Source organism: Leucopleurus acutus (genome assembly GCF_964270905.1).
Source record: "Leucopleurus acutus genome assembly, chromosome: 2".
Taxonomy (NCBI): domain Eukaryota; kingdom Metazoa; phylum Chordata; class Mammalia; order Artiodactyla; family Delphinidae; genus Leucopleurus; species Leucopleurus acutus.
Window position 1 is genome coordinate 152655553 of NC_139143.1, and position 21087 is coordinate 152676639.

A 21087-nucleotide genomic window follows, 5' to 3' on the forward strand; every position below is an offset into this window, starting at 1 on the left:
TATGAGAATAGCTAATATCTGGTGATACTGGATGAAGAGAGAGAATTCTAAATGACAAACAAGGTTCTTAATGGTTCAGGTCCTTTATTTTCATGGACCCTCCACTCAGTAACCAGCATGGTTATATGTGGCATGTAGAGTTAGTTGCCTTTCTATGTACATCTCTCAGGAACTCTCTGAAGGCATAAATAATGCATTACCATTTTTTTGTTTAGCATATAGCAATAATTGAATATCTGCCATGTGCTAGCTAGACTCTGTTTTGAGCACTGGTTAGTGTTAGGGAATGTAGTTACAGAGATGAAAATAAACAGTCCCTGCTCTCTATGCATTACAAACAAGTCTCAGGCAATGGTCCTCAAAATGCAGTTCTCAGAGCAGCATTGGCATCACTTGTCAGCTTGCTAAGACCACAGATTCATGGATCTGACTCCCACCTAATGATTCAGAATTTCTAGAGATTCAGGACGCTATTTTAATAAGCTGTCCAGTTGGTTCTTATTCACATTAAAGTTTGAAAACCACTGGTCTAGGATATGATATAATAAAGACATGACAATTTATGACAACAAAAAGACATTTATTGAGCATTTCCTATGTGCCAGACATTGTTCTGAGGATTTTACATGTATTATTCCATTTATTCCCTATAATAACCTTATGAATTGATATTATCATTATTTTCATCTCACTGATGAGAAAACTCAGGCTTAGAGAGCTTAATAAACTTGTATCTGGTTAATGATAAAACCAGGATAAACAGATAATTACAATAAACAGAAAATCTAATTCAATAAGGTAAAGCAATAATAGAAGTGTGATCAGGTTGTAGCAGTTGTTGGCAGTTCTATGACAGGTGCACCAAATTTTCCTTGATGGGGCTTACAGATGGACTGTATAAAGTGAATGCTCTTCAGTGAGTACTGAACTTCTAGATCAGAAGCTAAGAGGTGGCATTCCATGTAATTTACAACAAGAATTGAGCGAAAGGGAGAGGCGTGCCATGTGTGTTTGGAAATCAGAATTTATTTGGGTCACTAGATGTGGTATTTGGATCAGGCAGCCAGGTCAACAGTGGGAGTTGGCATGAGGATTTAGAAACCCAAAGTCTAAGTCATGGCTGAGTACAGAACTCAGTAGGTTAGTGCTCAAGATACCCAAAGTAGGATGTCCAAAGTCCAGGGGCAAAGCTGAGATGGAAATTAGAGGTAGGGCCTTACTAAGGCTTTTGAAAGCCCTAGGCTTTCTTACTTTTTGAGATCTACCTTTCAATACAAACATTAAAATATACTGACCTCTCAAATCAAACAAAATTAGTGTATATCTCTAAAAAGGGTTGAGTTGAATTTCAGTTGGCTAGTTGACATTTTTGTAGCTATTTAATTCACACTTATTAATTTTGGCTTTAAAAGTTTCTTTTGTTCTTAATTAATTAATTAATTTTGGCTGCGTTGGGTCTTCGTTACTGCACACAGGCTTTCTCTAGGTGCAGCGAGCGGGGGCTACTCTTCGTTGCGGTGCGCAGGATTCTCATTACGGTGGCTTCTCTTGTTGCAGAGCACGGGCTCTAGGCATGCGGGCTTCAGTAGTTGTGGCACGTGGGCTCAGTAGTTGTGGCTCACAGACTCTAGAGTGCAGGCTCAGTAGTTGTGGCACATGGGCTTAGTTGCTCCGCGGCATGTGGGATCTTCCCGGACCAGGGCTTGAACCCGTATCCCCTGCATTGGCAGGCGGATTCTTAACCACTGTGCCACAAGGGAAGTCATGTTTTGTTTCATTTTTGAGCCAATATTTTTTTCAGATCTCAAAAATTTTTCATAGACTCGTGAACGCCCTTAGGCTCTGGGCACTGTGAGTTTAGCACCTAGTGGATAAAACCACCTTAACCAGAGGAGGGAGTAAGATATTAACAGATAGGAGCAATGAGAAGGTTGTCATGATCTCCCAGAAGTCGCTAGAATAAAGAGTGAGACATCAATAGATATAACAGGTCAGCTTTATTCTAACATTGACCTAGCATTGCTAAGGGAGTCGTAGATTATGCTTTGTTCAGTTCTTAGAGGCTGAGCCAAGACCTTATATGTCCACACTCAAGATGTATATTTAAATACCACTCATGCCCCCACCTCTACCCTCCCCTACTCAGTGTTCCACACCAACAGCTACAGGGACTAGGTTAAAAAGAAAACAAGAAAAACTGTCTAAATTCTGAAATGGTCTGCTTTTCAACAGTTTAGGCTTCATTCCCTGTTTCCCGTTTTCAGTCTCTGCCAAGCTCAGATGGCTTGTGTTTCATTTGGATTGGTGATTCCTTTTGGACTGTCTATCTGGCTTGGACCTGGCAAAACATTTTGGGGAAACCAGAGTTGCTGCTTCCACATTGTGTCATGGATGCCTTTACAATGATCTAGTAGAGTGTTTACTTCAATTTTCAAAAGTGAATCCTGAGATACCAAAAAGGTAAGTGATTGCACAGGGCTTCAGAGCCATTGGTAGTGGAAACAATAACAGAATTCACATTTCCTAATTCCCAGTCTTGTGTTATTTCTTAGTCTTATGCTTCTTAGCCTCCAATATTTTTACCTATAAAATAAGATGAACTCAGATATCAAGGTAAAGTAAGTGGTCCTTTGAATATCATTTAATAAGGAAGCAGAGTTACATATATATACATACTAAAACCAATGATATTAATATCAGTTAATATCTTTAAATTGCTCTACAAGTTAAAATAAAATCATTTTTTTCATATGTGCTAACTCACTTAATTCTCACAATTAACTTGTCATGTGGCTGTGCTTATTTTCCATATTTCAGTGATCAGAAAGCTGAGTATCATTTAAGAGACTCACTCAAAATCAGTGGTAGGGCTTCCCTGGTGGCACAATGGTTGAGAGTCCCCCTGCCGATGCAGGGGACGCGGTTTCGTGCCCCGGTCTAGGAAGATCCCACATGCCGCGGAGCAGCTGGGCCCGTGAGCCATGGCCGCTTAGCGTCCGGAGCCTGTGCTCCGCAACGGAAGAAGCCACAACAGTGAGAGGCCCACATACCGCAAAAAAAATAAAATAAAAATCAGTGGTAGAACCAGGACTCAAGTTTGATATTCTGATGACAAATGCTGTTTTCTTTCTGCTCTGACATATTACTGCCATCCTTCAATTTCAAACTTGTGAAACTTATTAATATACTTCCTTTTTTAAAAAAAAAATATTTATTTATTTATTTTTGGCTGCCTTGGGTCTTCTGCTGCTCATGGACTTTCTCTAGTTGTGGTGATCAGGGTCTACTCTTCGTTCTGGTGTGCGGGCTTCTTGTGGTGGCTTCTCTTGTTGCAGATCAGGGACCCTAGGTGCACGGGCTTCAGTAGTTGTGGCTCATGGGCTCAGTAGTTGTAGCTCGCGGGCTCTAGAGCGCAGGCTCAGTAGTTGTGGCACATGGGCTTAGTTGCTCCGCTACATGTGGGATCTTCCCAGACCAGGGCTGGAACCTGTGTCCGTGCATTGGCAGGCAGATTCTTAACCACTGTGCCACCGTGTAAGCCCAAGTATATTTTCAATTAATATGAAAATTGAAAAATGTGGGCCAACGTTTGCATGTTCTCTGCAAACTTATCCTTATTAAAGCAAATAATGGTATAAACCTCTCTGCAAGAGAGATTATGTATAGACCTGACTACTTTTGAACAGTTCAGAAGCATCTAATTGCACAAATCAATATGAATATTTTATATCTATACCATTAAGTGAACCTCCAAATGTTCTTTACTAAATGGTAGTTTATTGGCCTACCTTTAGTTACTGTGAATATTAGAAAGTAATACATTGCATTTATTTTAAAATATATTGTGATTCATCCTCTTAATTAAATCAGAGACTTCCCTTAATCTGAGGATGACAAATAAAATTCGTTATATTTTCACATCCCTTTATAGTATTCTTTTTTATTAAAGTATAGTTGATTTACAATATTATATTAGTTTTAGGTGTACAATATAATGACTTGATATTTTTATAGATTCTACTCCATTTAAAGTTATTATAAAATATTGGCTATATTATCTCTGCTGTACAATATATCCTTGTAGCTTATTCATTTTATACACAGTAATTTGTACCTCTTTATCTCCTACCCCCATTTTGCCCCTCCCCCCTTCCCTCTCCCCTCTGGTGACCACTAGTTGTTCTCTATATCTGTGAGTCTATTTCTGTTTTGTTGTATTAACTCGTTTGTCGTATTTTTTAGATTCCACATATAAGTGATAACATACAGCATTTGTCTTTCTCTGGCTGACTTATTTCACCATAATACCCTCCAGGGCCATACCTGTTGCAAATGGCAGAAGTTCGTTCTTTTTCATGGCTGAGTAATATTCCCTTGTATGTATGTACTGCATCTTCTTTATCTCTTCATCTGTTAATGGAAACAGGTTGCTTCCATATCTTGGCTATTATAAATAATGTTTCTATGAACACTGGGGTGCATGTATCTTTTTTTTTTTTTGCTGCAAGTAAGTAGATTTTTATTGAATAATTAATTAAATTATTTTAATCCTCTATGTAGGTCCATTTGTCCATAAGCATGTATCTTTTTGAATTAGTGTTTTTGTTTTCTTCTCTATACCCAGGAGTGGAATTGCTGGATCATATGGTAGTTCTATTTTTAGTTTTCAAGGTGCTTTTGCATTCACTGTGTCATATGATCTTAAACACAATGCTGTGAAACGAATAGGGCAAATATTATTTTTACTTCACAGATAAGGAAACGAAGGAATAGTGAGGTGAAATGACTTGTTCAAGGTTGCACAGCAAGGGTGTGCAAAACTCAAGTTGCTTACTTATATTGAGTGACACAACTTAGCAATATTTTCAAAGGCTATGGCAGATTTTTTTTTTGTGGGGGTCAGATTACAAACACATGAGGGCAGGGAACATCTCTGTCTTATTTAGCTTTATTCCTTAGTGCCTAGCACAGTGTGTGGAACACAGTAGATGCTCATTAAATATTAGTTGAGTGAATGAAGGAAGGCTTTGGATCATGGAGTCATAGGTCATGAGGAGAAGCTACCCAAGGAAAGATTGACTGGATTATGTTTGAAAAGTGTGCTGGATCTCAGAATTTTTTATAGGTAGGAAGATCCTGGGTTTTGTCAGATGAATTGGCCTCCAGACTGAATGCATATAACCTGACGCTGCTACACAGCCCCCCTGAACATCCTTATATCATAGCACCTCTCGTTGTGTGTGCTATTTATCTGTTTAGTTGCCTGGCTTCCCTTGCAAACCATGAGTCTCTTGAGAGCGGGAGGATGTCCCATTGTACTCCAGTCCATAGCACTGAGCTTGACATATGATAGACCCCAAGTATATATCTGTAGAAGAAATGAATGAATGAATAAACAATAATATGATTCAGTATACAACAGCAAAATAGGCAAGTCAGTTAGGAAGCAACAGGGTTTGTAACAGGGAAGTCTTAAAATAAGTAAGTCTGATTCAACATTAGGTTGGTAAGAAAGGTAGCCGCAGCTTTCCATGGTATATTTGCCTTTTAAAATAGTCTGTATATATTTATGGTTTAAATGCTTTCAAAAGTCATTAAAAGGTTGTTTTATTGAACACTTCTATTTAGTTTGAATGTCCCTTTTTTGTAAAGGAATACTTTGTGCTTAAGGAGAAACTGAACATGGGCTTTCTATCAGGTCTTGAGCTCTACTTGCCTCTGTTTCTTTACCTGCAAAATAGGGGGTAGTAGTACTTCTATTAAATGAGACAATACTTGGGAAAGCTCCTAGCACAGTGCCTAGCTTATAGGAGGAGCTTTATAGATATTTATTGAATAAATGACTGAATGACTCTCATTTTCCTTTGACCTTCATTCTCCTGTCACTGAACTCTTGATCCTTTTAGCGAAACCTTTCGTGAGGAAGAAAAGAGTAAGACATTTTGTTGTCAACTGAAAATCAGCTTTTAAACATCATGTGTTGTGACTATGCTACTTTTGCCAGGAGGGATGTCCATTTTCCACCCTGGTGATAATCAATTTTTTTTTTGCCTCAACCTCCAAAGAGTTTTAGAATTAATATTACTTTCCTCTCTTTGGGTGTGTTTTCCTTTGAGAATGGAATTTGGGTCTTGGTACTGGTATACTAGTTCAATACTCTTATTGTCCTCCATTTAGTCTAGTGTTTCTTCATGGTTCAAATTGCCCTTTGTGAGGAGCCGAGCTTGTAATACGCACTTGAGATAACGTGTAAATGCTTTCACTGGGTCAGTTCCCTTCCCCACCCAGCATGCCTGAGTCACCTTCACAACATCAAGATTAGGTGTACATGTACCGTCATAAATAATGCCTTGTGCAGGGGTAATGTAAATGGAATCTGTTGAAATATTGCCCATTATATTAAAATTTATGTTTCGATTATCATTTTTATTATATGAAACAAGTTTGAGCTTTATAAAGTCATTCAGAAAAGAGATCTGCATCACTGTTAGGACTGTCTGTCTACTTGGCATCTATGCCTAGCACAGTGAGAGTCATACGAACATTTCTAAGGCTATTATTTTTTTCCTCTCTGCTTTGAAGATCCAAATTGGATTACTTAACAAATTATTATTTGAAATACCTCTAACGGTGTTATATGAAAGTCCTAGACATAGCACTTCTCCATTCCCATGTCAGAAGGATCTTTATGAAATGCAAATCTAATCATATATCCCTTCCTGCCTTATCTCCTTCAATGGCTCCCTATTTCCTACCTTATGAAATAAAATAAGCTCCTTAGTTTGACAGAGCCTTCAATATCTGTCCTTGTTTTCTTCCTTTCCCTCTCTCACCTTGTTGCCTAGGTCCTAAACTCAAAGTCTTTCCAACAGCAATGCTTGTAGTTTTCTCTCACGTAAAATGATATTTCTTTCCTCTGTTCTTTTTCCAAAATTGTTCCCTTTCTGTGGGAGATATCACAGCCCACCTTTACCTAAAAATACTTCTTTAACACTTACTCATTTTAGGGCTCATTTCAGTTGTCACTTCTCTTGGAGAACTTCCCTTGATCTTCTAGGCTGGGTTAGAAGTTCCTCTTCCGTGTTCTCATAGCTCCTGGGACTTTCCTTTATCATAACATTTATGACCTTGTAGTATAATTCTGTGTTTATTTGTATATCTTCCTCATTATATTTTACGATCCTTAGAGATGAGGACGCTGTCATATCCATTTCAGTATCCCAGCAGGGCTGCAGCTAGCTCCTAATAAATATTTATTTGAGTTAGAAAAAAACATACTCATTCCATTGGGCCAGACTTAGCCCATAACAGGAAGTCTTTGTGTGAGGCACACCCTGATTAACTATGTAGCAGCTCTGCTTAGGCCCCCACAGCGTGTGATGTACAATAAGTGCTCAGAGTATGTTTGTTACGATGAACCCATCAGGTAGTCAATGAACACAGGATGGCAGGAAAAGTTGAAAAGCAATTGAAACAGGCAATTAAGCAATTAAGAAGAAAATGTAAATCATCATAAAGAAGACTTGAAATATCTGTAATAAAGGGAATGTTTCTGGGACAAGCCTTTCTCTAAACATAGAAAAAGTTGTAAAGTGGAAGATCTTCACAATCAATCAGTAGATACACAAACTCTGAAATTACTTTAATTTCTGCTAGCTTGTTTTACTGAAGGTATATCATACTCTGTGTGAGATGTTTATTTTCTTTGAAGCTATCACCAATGTATCTCAATAGCAGGGTATTAACCTTTTATCCAAACTGACCAGAACAGGGAAATAGAATAGGTAACGACTTAAAAAGCAGTGTGGAGAGGTATAGAGTAAACTACAACAGCTTTGAGAATTTCTTTATTTTTCTTTTATTTTTGTCTCTTTTTTAAATAACAAACCTCTCACAATGTGAAAAACACTTTGGTAGAAAAGAATGTAATATTGAAAACAGAGAATAGAAACATTGAATTAAAACTTCAGCTTCACCATTTCCTATCATTGTGACTTTATTAGTGCTCTCTGATTGTCTTAATTAGACCCTCATATTTTCCTTTTGATGTAATGGCTACCATTTGGTGAAGACCTGCTGTGTACTAAAACTTTACTTACATTTTGCTATTTAATTCTCCTCCTGAATCCTCTGATATAGGTGTTATTATCCCCATTTTAGAGATAAGGGAACTAAAGTTTAGAAGGGTACAGTAAGTTGTTTAAGTTCACACAGTGATAAAAATCAGGATACTAGCTCTGGCCTGTCTAATGCAAACATGCATCCCTAGTTGGAGTTAGCCCATTATTTTGTAGATACAAAATTAGAACCTACCTTCTTTTTTTCTGAGAATGTCTTCCTGTACATAATGCTTTAATCATTACTCTTTAGTGATTAAAGAGTAATCATTATAGTACTCTTTAATGTAAAGAACTGGTTCACATTAAAGTGTAATATAATTTTCCTTTAGATTTAATCCGTGTTGGTACTTAGAAGGCTTTAATGCCAAATGTTAAGAGACTGGAAACTTGATCATTGAACTAGATGAGCTCAGGCTCTTTGAGCCCCAGAGAAAGGCTCCTCCAGGTGAGTTCACTAGCACTTTATTCAGGGACCATCCCAAAACATAAATTTTGGAAATAACAGTGAAAGCAAAACATCACTAATTTTGACTGATATGGGAAGAGCCTGAATTAAGGAGATATCTCCTTTCTGTGGTATCATGTGGGAAATTCAGTTTTCTACTAGAAAGAACACTAGTCTTGAACTTTGAAGATATGGGTTCATTTTCCAGTTCTGCCACATGGCAGAGGTTGTGGTATGACTGCTGTTTGTATGACGTTGAATAAGTCAGTTATTTTCTACAGGCTTTTCTTTTCCCATTTGTAAAATGGGGATGGTTATCCTTGGTCAGCCTACATCACAAAGTTGTTTTAAGGATAAGATAAAGTGAGATACTGGGAGGGAAAGTATTTTGGAATCTTATGCAAGATTTTTAAAAATCTGACTTATGGAGGAGAGAAAAATAATAGTAGCAATGTCCTGGCTTTGTCAGTTTCTAGTCCTGTGTCCTAAGATGAGATCTTCTGCTCACTGCCTCTGCTTCCTCATCAATAAAATCTGTGGGGAATAATGAAATGAGTCTTATTAGTGTATTAAATAAAGATTAAATGAGATAATACATGTAAAATGTTTAGAATAGTGCCTGTCAATTAACACTCATTGAAAGTTAACTGCCATTATTATTATTAATAATAGGGGTGGTGGTACTGGTACGGTCTGCTGAGTTTCTCTTTGAACTAGGTATATTGTTAGGAATAGCTTTTTCATTTAATTCTCAGAGTCACCCTATTAGGTAAGTATTAATATTCTAGTTTTGAAGAAACAGAGGCTCGGATAGTTGGTTCAAGATCCTATAGCTCATAAATAGTGCAGCTATGATTTGAACCTAGTTCTGTTTTACTTTGAAGCTCAGGCTCTTTCCACTATGCCAAGCTTCCTCCTATACATTTTAAAGAACTGTTTCAGTATAGAACTTTTTACTTTTCTCAGGGCTATAATGCAGGACTACTCCACTACTTGCTTTGCTTTTTTTCTCACCTCTCAAATACCACTTCTCAAATTTTAACAGTTTGTTCAAGTGTTTTGGGTGCCTACTTTGTGCACAGCAGCATTCAAACAAAAGAAGCTTTGCATATCCTGTTTAATTCTCATGATGATCTGTGGAGTAGGCAAGATCACTCTTTATTTGTAGTTCAGGACTGTTAGACATAAAAGGGAGAGTCATCTGTTAATGGTAACAGAATGAGAGAGTAGCAGGTTTGAGATTGAAATCTAGGTTTCCTGACTTGGTATTTCCTCTCCACTGCATTGTGTTGCCTGCCATCTTGGACCCCATCTAAAGGGAATCAAGTCCTAATTACTCTTATGGGTAGAAACTAGACGGTGGTGCCATGTCTTGAGCTACTTACTCTCTTTTTTTTTAATTTTTGAATTTTATTTGTTTATTTTTATACAGCAGGTTCTTATTAGTTTATATTAGTTTATAGTTATATTAGTTTATAGTTCTTAAACTATATTAACTATAACTAACTATAGTTAATATTATAACTATATAATATATTAATATTATACTATAATTAACTATAACTAACTATAAACTATATTAGTTTATAGTTCTTATTAGTTTATAGTTATATTAGTTTATAGTTCTTAAACTATATTAACTATAACTAACTATAGTTAATATTATAACTATATAATATATTAATATTATACTATAATTAACTATAACTAACTATAAACTATATTAGTTTATAGTTCTTATTAGTTTATACAGCAGGTTCTTATTAGTTATCATTTTCTACATATAGTGTATATATGTCAATCCCAATCTCCCAATTCATACCACCACCACCACCACCACCCCCCCCCGCCACTTTCCCCGCTTTGGTGTCCATACGTTTGTTCAATACATTGAGCTACTTACTCTCTTAACTAGATTCAACAATTCCTCCTGGATTCTTTTTGTTGCTGTTAACTCACAAAGCAAGCCTTCACTTCACCGACAATGTACAATTAACCTTTCACTCTCTCCTTAATAGAAGAGGGCTGAATTGTCAGACTGGGTTCTGAGAATTCTGTCTTAACGGGCTTCTTTCCTAACACAACAGCAATAATACCAACCACCACAACTGCAGCAGCTTAACTTTCCGTGTGTGCTTACTATATGCCAGGAAGTATTCCTGAGCTTTATATGTATTAATGGTTGTAATCCTCCCCATAACAGTACATGGTAGGTACTGTTAGTATTTATCCCTATTTAAAGATGGGGAAACTAAGGGACAAAAAGGTTAGGTAACTTGCTCCAAGGCCATTTAATACAAGGTAGTTTAGCTACAAATTCTAAGCTCTTAAACATTATGTTTTACTACATTTCCTTAGGTAACAGAATCTTCATCTATGTCACTTTCCTGCTCAGAAACCTCCAATGGCTCCCTAAAGTGCAAACTTTTTACCTTGGCATTTAGAGGACTCCCTGGTGTCAAACCAGTCCTTATTTCTAGCTGCATTTCTCATTACTCATCATTTTGAAAAATCTTGGGCTTTGGAGTCACAGATACATGTTTTTATTGATCAGTCCTATCATTAAATAGCTGTGAAAATCTTGGGCAAGATAATTTATATTTCAAAGTATCTAAAAGTTGAGGGTAATAAAACTTGCCTCAATAGGTAAATGAAATAATGCATATAAATGCCTAATACAGGGTCTGACATAGAGACAATATTATTTTAAAAATGCTTAGTTATCCTCCAGCAAAAACTAATCTGCCCTACACTTTCCTACCTCCTTCCCTTTGCTTATGTTTCCCCTACAGTAAGTACTTTAAGCAGGGACTGTGTCTTTCTTCCGTCATCCTCAAGTCTTAGCAGAAGCATTGGGTTTGGACACATGGTAGCTGCTGGCTTAAGTGAATCATGTCATCAGATGCTTGAAATTGTCTGTGTTCAGTGCTGTAATCCTCAGACTAAGGAGAAGGGAAGGAAGCTATTTATATGCCATGCCTGTCACTTTATATACCTCATTTTTTGGAATATTCATAATATTCACAATAATATGAAATTGTCATTATTATTTTCATTTTACAGATGAAGAAACTTAGATCTAAGAGAATAAGTGACTTGCTTAAGGTTACGTAGTTAGGAGGGATTTGAACCCATATCTATCTGACTTTCTGTTTCACTGGCTTTATTGCTGTTTATTAGTAAAAAGAGACACCATCTGATCTACTAGTTGTGGTGGAGTCATTGAAATCAGAGCCATAAAACATTATCTGGCCAACTTCTTCATTTTACAGATGAGGAGACTCCGACCCAGGAAGAATAAGAGGTTTACTCAAGGTTACTTAAAGAAAAAAAGCCAAACTAGGTCTGAGTTCCAAACCAGCTCTAAATATAGTAATTTTCTAAGAGACCTAGATGCCTCTCCCTTTGTGGACCAATAAAATGTATTTTTCTTCTGAACTTCTGGCCCTCCACTTAGGCCCTTATCTTATCACCTTCACAAACATAGACTACCTTATTTAGGTTAATGAGATATCACTATTAATTTTTCTTCTGTGAGCCACATTAGAGGTCAAAGGTGGTAAGCCCAAGCTATGCTTAGTTTCTAATTGTAAATGTTGGAGCAGAAATACATCTAGTTATCTTCCTGAAATTTCATAACAGTAATATTACCACTTCTTTATCTGGAACTTCTAACTTTTAAAAAAAACATCTTTTTGTATTTTGTGTATCTCTGAAGAAAAGATTGGAGGATTATGTTAGGTGATCCCTAAGATCTCTTAATTCTGAGGTTCTGATTCTGTGATTTTGATGCTTACAACTTAATTTTACATTTTATATTTACTTGTGTGACTTTGATTCATCTTTGCACTATGAATTCCATGAGGGTGGAGCCAGTGTCTGTTTTTGCTCACTCTTGTATCCCCAAAGCCTGCACATAATAGGTACCCAGAAAGTATTTGTTGATTGAATAAAGAACTATGTGAGATTGCAAGGTGATTATCATCGCTATTTGTTATATTACTAAATCAAAGCTAAGAAGAAAAATGACTTGTTTAAGAACAACTGCTATTTAGTGGCAGAGCCATTCAGAAACCCGTATCTCCTGGCTCTTGGGTTGTTGGCATGAGCAGATAAAGTAATAAAATTCTGAATCCTCATAGATTATCTCATGCCTGTTTTTCAAGTCATTAGTAGTCATGTGAATTAAGCTCTTAAATACTTATTTAATAATAAAAGACTCCTTTAAAAAAAATAAAATGGCAAAAACTTTAAAACACTTACAGATAATTACTTTTTTCCTCTCAGAAGTACCTGAGTTCTTAGTTGAATTTTCTTCAGCTTTCAACTTTAGGTTAAGGGAAATTTTTCTTTGAGTCTTGCTGCTTGTGGTAGAAGTTATTGAAAAGGCAGCAGCTTCACACACTCACCAGAATAAAAAAGACTGAAAACACTAAATGTTAATGAAGTTGTAGAATAATAGAACTTTCATACACTCTCAGCAAGTCAAATCCAGCTTATTTGGTTTTTTATGGCTCTTGAGTAAAAATGATTTTTACAGATGAACATTTGCAATTGATTTGATGATAGGCAACACTGGCTTTGCCTCCCAAATTAGAGAAATGATATTCCCACAGAAAATTCCATTCTATTCATTACTAAACCTGTATTACAAAAAAGAGCTCATTTTATTACTATTATATTTTACATTTCATCAATAAAAATTTTGTGGAAATGTGTTTTTGCTCTTGTTACATAAGTTCCAATATAATATACTTGGTTTTTGCCTCTGCTATCTGGCCCTTTACAGAAAAAGTTTGTCAACCACTGTAATAGATATTGTACATACTAACTTATTTTTTCTTCATCACATCCCTGGCAGAGATACATTATTATCCCTCATTTTTACATAAGGAAACAGGATCAAAAAGACCCAATGTCAAATGACTGCTAAGTAGCAGAGCTGAGAATCTCTTAGGATTAATTTTGGTTTGATACCGATACCTGTATTTTTGTGCTCCACCATGCTGCCTTCTTCCTTAAAGGGTGTGAGTGGAACAGACCTATCAACCTCCTGAGTCTGGGCCTGGTGACAATCTTAGTCCTGTGTACAAATGTCTATGGGAGGCCCAGCCCTGGTTTCACCCATACTAATTCTTCCCTGCCGTGAAATCTAGTGTCTTATTCTCTCCTTCTATATTCATATCTTATAATCTAGACCATTTTACAGATGAAAAATTTGAGGCTAGAGAGTTTCAGTGGCTTCCCAAGGTCTCATAGTTTTTCTCATAGGAAATACCTGGAAAAGCACTCTTCTCAGATTTGCCTTTAATTCCTTGTGCATGTTCCCAGATATTCCCCCAAATGTGAACATTTTTGATGCTTAATTTCTCTATTCATAAAGTAGGACTGATAATTCTTGCCCTGCTTTTATCATTGTGAGGATCAAAGGGGAAAGTTTATATGAAAAGCATTTGAAAACCATTAAACATCATCATTGTACATTATTGTCATGATTGTTATTATTGTTATAATTATTGCTATTTCTGGGAATCTTTCTAATTTATCACTAATCAAAATAATATTATCAGGATCTCCAAATCTGTTTTTTCTTTTGAAATCAAAGATCCTACAGATGCGGCAGAGACAACTATGGTGTGTCCTGACATTCATGCTTTAAGGTCTTTAGTGTTGAGAGATCAGCACAGGTTTTCTTGGTGCACTATCAAATCTTATGTGATTAAAGGTACTGAGTGCACTAATGTAATCCTGTAATTAGATGTTATTATGCCAAAGGGTATACTACACCCTGCCCCCATTCGAAGATGTGAGTTGACTTTTGAGAATGTGCATATTGAAGAGAGAATAGACCTCTAATTAAGTAAATAAATTTAACTCCTGGAAAATTATATTTTAATAAGACAATTCAAACCACAAAAAATGACAATTAAAGTATATTAAAGTTGTTCTAAAAATCTCAAAGCAAGGATATTCACCATGTTAATGATGAAGCCAGGAATAGATCCACAGAGTCAAAAGCCATAGCTCATATACTCTGTGTCTCTCAGCACTGGGAGTTTAAAGTTAGATTTCAATGTGGGCTTCTGTGGATTTTATTTTGTTAAGATTTGGATGAGGGTTATGAGAAAATATCCTACTTAATTAAAATATACCCTAAACTGTCCTGTAAGAACTGAGGTTAGGAGTGAGTAAGCTCTGGAGGGAGGGAAGCAGGGCTAGACTGGTGACCTTGTTTCCTAAAATCTTATCTTCACCTTCCCAGTCCCTCCCTCTGATCTTGCTGCCATCAGAGGAACACTGTTACCTCTTTTTCTTTTTTTTTAACATCTTTATTGAAGTATAATTGCTTTACAATGACGTGTTAGTTTCTGCCTTATAACAAAGTGAATCAGTTATACATATACATATGTTCCCATATCTCTTCCCTCCCTGTGCTATGCGGCTGCTTCCCACTAGTTATCTATTTTACGTTTGGTAATGTATATATGTCCATGCCACTCTCTCACTTTGTCACAGTTTACCCTTCCCTCTCCCCATATCCTCAAGTCCATTCTCTAGTAGGTCTGTGTCTTTATTTCCCTCTTACCCCTAGGTTCTTCATGACCTTTTTTTTCCTTAGATTCCATATATATATACATATATATATATATATATATATATATATATATATATATGTATATATATATATATCTTCTTTTCAAACCCCATGTTTGAAAACCTTGTATACAAACCCCTTTGCTTGGGTCTTTTAAAAAGGGCTATGACAGCGTAGCATTTTTTTTTAACATCTTTATTGGAGTATAATTGCTTTACATTGTTGTGTTAGTTGCTGCTGTATAACAAAGTGAATCAGCTATACGTATACATTTGAAATAAACTTTATTTACTAAAGGGAGCAATGTGTTTAAGTAAAATGAGGTAGGGTTGATTTAAACAATAGATTTTTATCAAAATGATACAGAAATACATCAAAAATCTTGAAGATCTTCTCTGCCCGCTTTTTAATCAGATTGGGCTTTTTTTTTGTTGTTGTTGCTATTGAATTGTATAAGTTCTTGATATATCGTTATAGTGTACACTTAAAACTAATAATATTATACATTGATTATACCTCAATAAGAAAAAATCATGAAGCTAGAACCCATGACTAAGATTTGGGAAACATACTAGTCTGTCTACAGGCTTTTCTAAGAGGAGGCTGCTGCCACATTGCGGTTTCCTCTCACACCCATCTTTTCCTTTTCTGTGTCCCAGTCATCCTGGCCCTCTTAGATCCTCTAGTGTCCCATGCTACCTCTTGACTCAGGGATTCTGTGCATGCTGCTCCCTCTACCTGAAAAGCTTTCTTACCACCCCTATAAACATACCTTTTGTCTGTTGTTCCCAATCAACTGTCAGATCTCAGTGGAATGGCACTTTCTGAGAGAAACCTGGCTCCACATTCTAAATTATCCCACTGTTATATGCTCTCAAATCATCCTGCACTCTTTTATTAAAAAAAAAATGCTTTTTAAAATAAATTTATTTATTTTTGGCTGCATTGGGTCTTTGTTGCTGGGGCTTTTCTCTAGTTGCGGTGAGCAGGGGCTACTCTTCCTTGCGGTGCTTGGGCTTCTCATTGCAGTGGCCCCTCTTGTTGCGGAGCACAGGCTCAGTAGTTGTGGCACACGGGCTTAGTTTCTCTGCGGCATGTGGAATCTTCCCAGACCAGGGCTTGAACCCGTGTCCCCTGCTTTGGCAGGTGGATTCTTAACCACTGAGCCACCAGGGAAGCCCTCATCCTGCACTGTTTTAAATGCGTACTTTCATTTATATTAGTGTGATTATATGGTTATCTCTCTCTCCCTCTACTAAACTATGTGCTCTACAAGGTCAAGGACCACGCTTTTTCCTCATGTTGTACCCTAGGGCCTCCACAGCACACAGTAGGCATTCAGTAAATGTGTTAAATGAATGAATAGAAGGAAATGATTGCAAAAATACTTTGGCTACATAAAAGCTAAATTTCCAAAGGAGATTTAGGATCCCAAGAGAAATATACCATTCTTGCTAGTGTCATCTTCAGCTCTTTAAAAAAAAATTATTATCAAAATCCTTTTTTTCAGAGTGATGATGACTCATATCTGCTCAAATAAAATAACCTTCATATCTTGCCAAACTTATTGAGCAGAAGCAGTCTGTTCATTTGCTGGTAGAAACAGAGAAGGGAAAAGAGGCTATTACAGGGTTTATGGGTTCATTTTTTCCCAGTAACATGTTCTCCCTAACATGCTAGGCAGTTCTCTAAATATAGCGAGGCAGAGACAAGTGTTCTACCGTGGATCTCTAGATCAGTGTTCTGACAAGTAGAGATCAAGCTAGCTAGACTCAAGGTTCAGAAAGTACAAACTGGTTTTATAGCCCTAAACTGGATATATATGTCTTCTCCATGACTCACTCTCCTTCCTGACCTACAGAGTCACTGCAGCTTCATGTGCTCAGTTATGATTGTCTCCTCCTTGCGAATCTTCTTGGCCTCAGTTCTAGGTAATAAAAATAAATTTTTCTTTTATGTGAACGTGATTCTGATTAGTTTTTTTTTAACATCTTTATTGGAGTATAATTGCTTTACAATGTTGTGTTAGTTCCTGCTGTATAACAAAGTGAACCAGCTATATGAATACATATATCCCCATATCCCCTCCCTCTTGCTTCTCCCTCCCACCTTCCCTATCCCACTCCTCTAGGTGGTCACAAAGTACCGAGCTCGTCTCCCTGTTCTATGCAGCTGCTTCCCACTACCTATCTATTTTCTATTTTACATTTGGGAGTGTATATATGTCAATGCTACTCTCTCACTTTGTCACAGCTTACCTTTCCCCCTCCCCGTGTCCTCAAGTCCATTCTCTACGTCTGCATCTTTACTCCTGTCCTACCTCTAGGTTCATGAGAACCTTTTTTTTTTTTTTTTAGATTCCATGTATATGTGTTAGCATACAGTATTTGTTTCTCTCTTTCTGACTTACTTCACTCTGTATGACACACTCTAGGTCCATTTACCTCACTACAGACAACTCAATTTCATTTCTTTTTATGGCTGAGTAATATTCCATTGTATATATGTGCCACATCTTCTTTATCCATTCATCTGTCAGTGGACACGTAGGTTGCTTCCATGTCCTAGCTACCGTAAATAGTACTGCAATGAACATTGTGGTAGATAACTTTTTTTGAATTATGGTTTTCTCAGGGTATATGCCTGGTAGTGGGATTACTGGCCATGTGTTAGTCCTATTTTTAGTTTTTTATGGAAGCTCCATACTGTTCTCCATAGTGGCTGTATCAATTTACATTCCCACCAACAGTGCAAGAGGGTTCCCTTTTCTCCACACCCTCTCCAGCATTTATTTATTTATTTATTTATTTATTTTTCCAGTCTTCAAATATTTTTTATTGGAAGGCCATGCATTGCCTTCATTTATTGTATTTCAAATCACTATACGTATACTTTTGTGAAAACACTGCCTGCATTTTCTAGTACAAAGAAACCAAAAATTGTTTCAGGAATGTAGAGAAATTTCCAACTTAAATAGCGAAAAAGTGCACCATAATTACTGCTGCACTGCAGTCATTTCTTCATTTCCCATGTTTCTTAAATAACTACCTTGTGTGATAACACACGATATAAAGAGTAATTATGAAAAACAGACATTTACATATACTTCTAAAGTTTTATTGAGAATATCCTATTGGCATTGGATAACCAATAGGCGCAGCTGTAGTAGCAGGATATGCATATGCCTGTTGGTTCATACCATTGTGCATATTGGGAATATTACGTCCATATTGCTGAGTGCTATCATATCCATTCTGGTAAGTCCCTGTTGGATTACCAGTCCTAAAGCTGCTCTGTATACCAGCAGACACAAAATTACTTCCAGAGCTCCCATTGGTGTAATCTGAAGCACTGTAAACACCATTTTGAGTTTTTGCCCCAAAATATCTCTTAAGCAGACTAGAGTAACCTGTCATAATTTTCCTTGTCTCTAAATGTAGTAAATCCACCCCTTTTGCCAACAGAGTATCTGCCCCGATGGTCATCCTTCATGCCTCCTCTACCCCTGGAACGCCCTGAACCTCTGTCTTCGACCAGCTGAAGCAATTTGGGATTAATTGCTTGATTAGCTTCACGGAGCACAGAGATAAGGTCACTCACTTGCTTTATGTTATCAGGTGTAAAGAAAGTGTATGCTGTGCCTGTTTTGGTACTGCGAGCAGGTCTTCCAATTCGATGAATGTAATCCTCTGAGGAGTTAGGGTAGTCATAATTGATGACAAATTTCACATCTTCCACATCTAGCCCTCTGGAGGCCACATCTGTAGCAATCAGAATAGGAGCCTTTCCATGTTTGAATTCATTTAGAACCCAGTCACGTTCCTCTTGACTCTTGTCACCATGGATACCCATGACAGGCCACCCATCTATCCTCATTTTTCTAGTGAGTTCATCACATCTTCTTTTGGTTTCAACAAAAACAATGGTTTTAATCACCTTCTCACTCATGATCTCTTCCATTAAATGAATAAGCTTTTCATCCTTTTCTACATCATGACACACATCCACAATCTGAAGAATGTTGTGATTTGCACTCAGTTCTAGTGCACCAATGTTTATATGAATATAGTCTTTCAGGAAATCTTCAGCAAGCTGTCTTACTTCTTTTGGCCAAGTAGCACTCCACATTAGGGTTTGCCTATCAGGTCTTATCTAATCCACAATCTTCCTTATTTGGGGTTCGAATCCCATATCAAGCATTCTGTCTGCTTCATCAAGGACAAAATAGGTGGTTCTTCTTAGATTGGTTTTCCCACATTCTAAAAAGTCAGTAAGTCTTCCAGGTGTTGCAATACAGATTTCTACATCTCTCTCCAAATAACGTATTTGTGGTCCCTTGGGAGCACCACCATAAATACAAGTGAACTTCAAGCAACATGCTCTACAGTATTCAGCAGCTACTTGCTGTACCTGTTGGGCCAGTACCAGTACCAGTTGGTGCCAGCACCAAGCAAATAGGTCCATCACCTCTCTCTAGGAGTGGCTGATGATTGATGTGGACAATGGCAGGCATCAAATAAGACAACGCCTTCCCAGATCCAGTTTCTGCTACCCCAACCATATCCAATCCATTTAGAGCAACTGGCCATCCCTGAGCTTGAATAGCTGTGGGTTCAGTAAAGTTCTGCCTTGCAATCACGTCCATGACATTTGGAGGGAAGTTCGCTTCATAAAAGTTCAGTACTGGCTTTGGGCAGTTGTGACCTCTAACTGTAATTTCCTTGCTTCTTCTGTATGTCTCTCCCTCTTGTGCTGTACACCTAGCCAAATCAGGGTGTTCTTGATAAAAATTCTTCTCAAATTTGGGCAGCTCATCAAGATTCCACTTCTTTTTAACCAATTTTTCCCCAGGGTTCCCAAACTTCTTTCCAGATAACGGCCCTGCCCTACTTCCTCCAAATTGAGGGACACGAAACCCTCGATCCCAGGTGCAGTCTTGGTCACTCAAATAACCCAACATGGGGTCAATGGTTGCGGTTGGTGGGAAGTGAAGCAGAGAGAATCGAGCGCTACGAGTAACCGGAGGTGGCTCCAGCGACAGCGAACTCTTGCAGGGGAGGCAGCGGAGGGATGGCGATGACAAGAGCTGGGGCTGCTGCACAAAAGTCCGGTGGAAATGAATGAGGTCTCCAGCACTTATTGTTTGTAGATTTTTTGATGATGGCCATTCTGACCTGTGTGAGGTGATACCTCATTGTAGTTTTGATTTGCAGTTCTCTAATGATCAGTGATGTTGAGTATCCTTTCATGTGTTTGTTGGCAGTCTGTATATCTTCTGTGGAGAAATGTCTGTTTAGGTCTTCTGCCCATTTTGGGGTTGTGTTGTTTATTTTTCTGATATTGATCTGAATGAGCTGCTTGTCTATTTTAGAGATTAATCCTTTGTCAATTGCTTCATTTGCAAATATTTTCTCCCATTCTGAGGGTTGTCTTTTCTCTTGTTTATGGTTTCCGTTGCCGTGCAAAAGCTTTTAAGTTTCATTAGGTCACATTTGTTTATTTTTGTATTTATTTCCATTTCTCTAGGAGGTGGGTCCAAAAGGATCTTGCTGTGATTTACGTTAAAGGGTGTTCGGCCTATGTTTTCCTCTAAGAGTTTTATAGTGTCTGGCCTTACATTTAAGTCTTTAATCCATTTAAGTTTATGTTTGTGTATGGTGTTAGGGAGTATTCTAATTTCATTCTTTTACATGTAGCTGTCCAGTTTTCCCAGCACCATTTATTGAAGAGGCTGCTTTTTCTCCATTGTATACTCTTGCTCACTTTATCAAAGATAAGCTGACCATATGTGCATGGGTTTATCTCTGGACTTTCTATCCTGTTCCATTGATCTATCTTTCTGTTTTTGTTCTAGTACCATACTGTCTTGATTACTGTAGCTTTGTAGTATAGTCTGAAGTCAGGGAGCCTGATTCCTCCATCTCTGT

General features: G+C 37.4%; 2 protein-coding genes and 1 long non-coding RNA gene across 4 annotated transcripts in view; 1 reads left to right on the forward strand and 2 right to left on the reverse strand.

Moving 5' to 3' along the window:
* The window catches only part of LOC309957973, a 624415-nt gene that overhangs the window by 492126 nt on the left and 111202 nt on the right, over positions 1-21087 (reverse strand). The window lies entirely within an intron of this gene.
* AGBL4 (AGBL carboxypeptidase 4) overlaps positions 1-21087 on the forward strand; it is a gene marked incomplete at both ends in the record, with an annotated part of 1417540 nt that overhangs the window by 417565 nt on the left and 978888 nt on the right. The gene's annotated exons all lie outside the window — the stretch shown is intronic.
* Positions 18277-20120, reverse strand: LOC309976470 (putative ATP-dependent RNA helicase DDX5; the record flags this gene model as incomplete). Its single annotated transcript, XM_082862071.1, is given in 4 exon segments — positions 18277-18571; positions 18573-19312; positions 19316-19592; positions 19594-20120. Coding segments are annotated over 4 exon segments (1839 nt in total).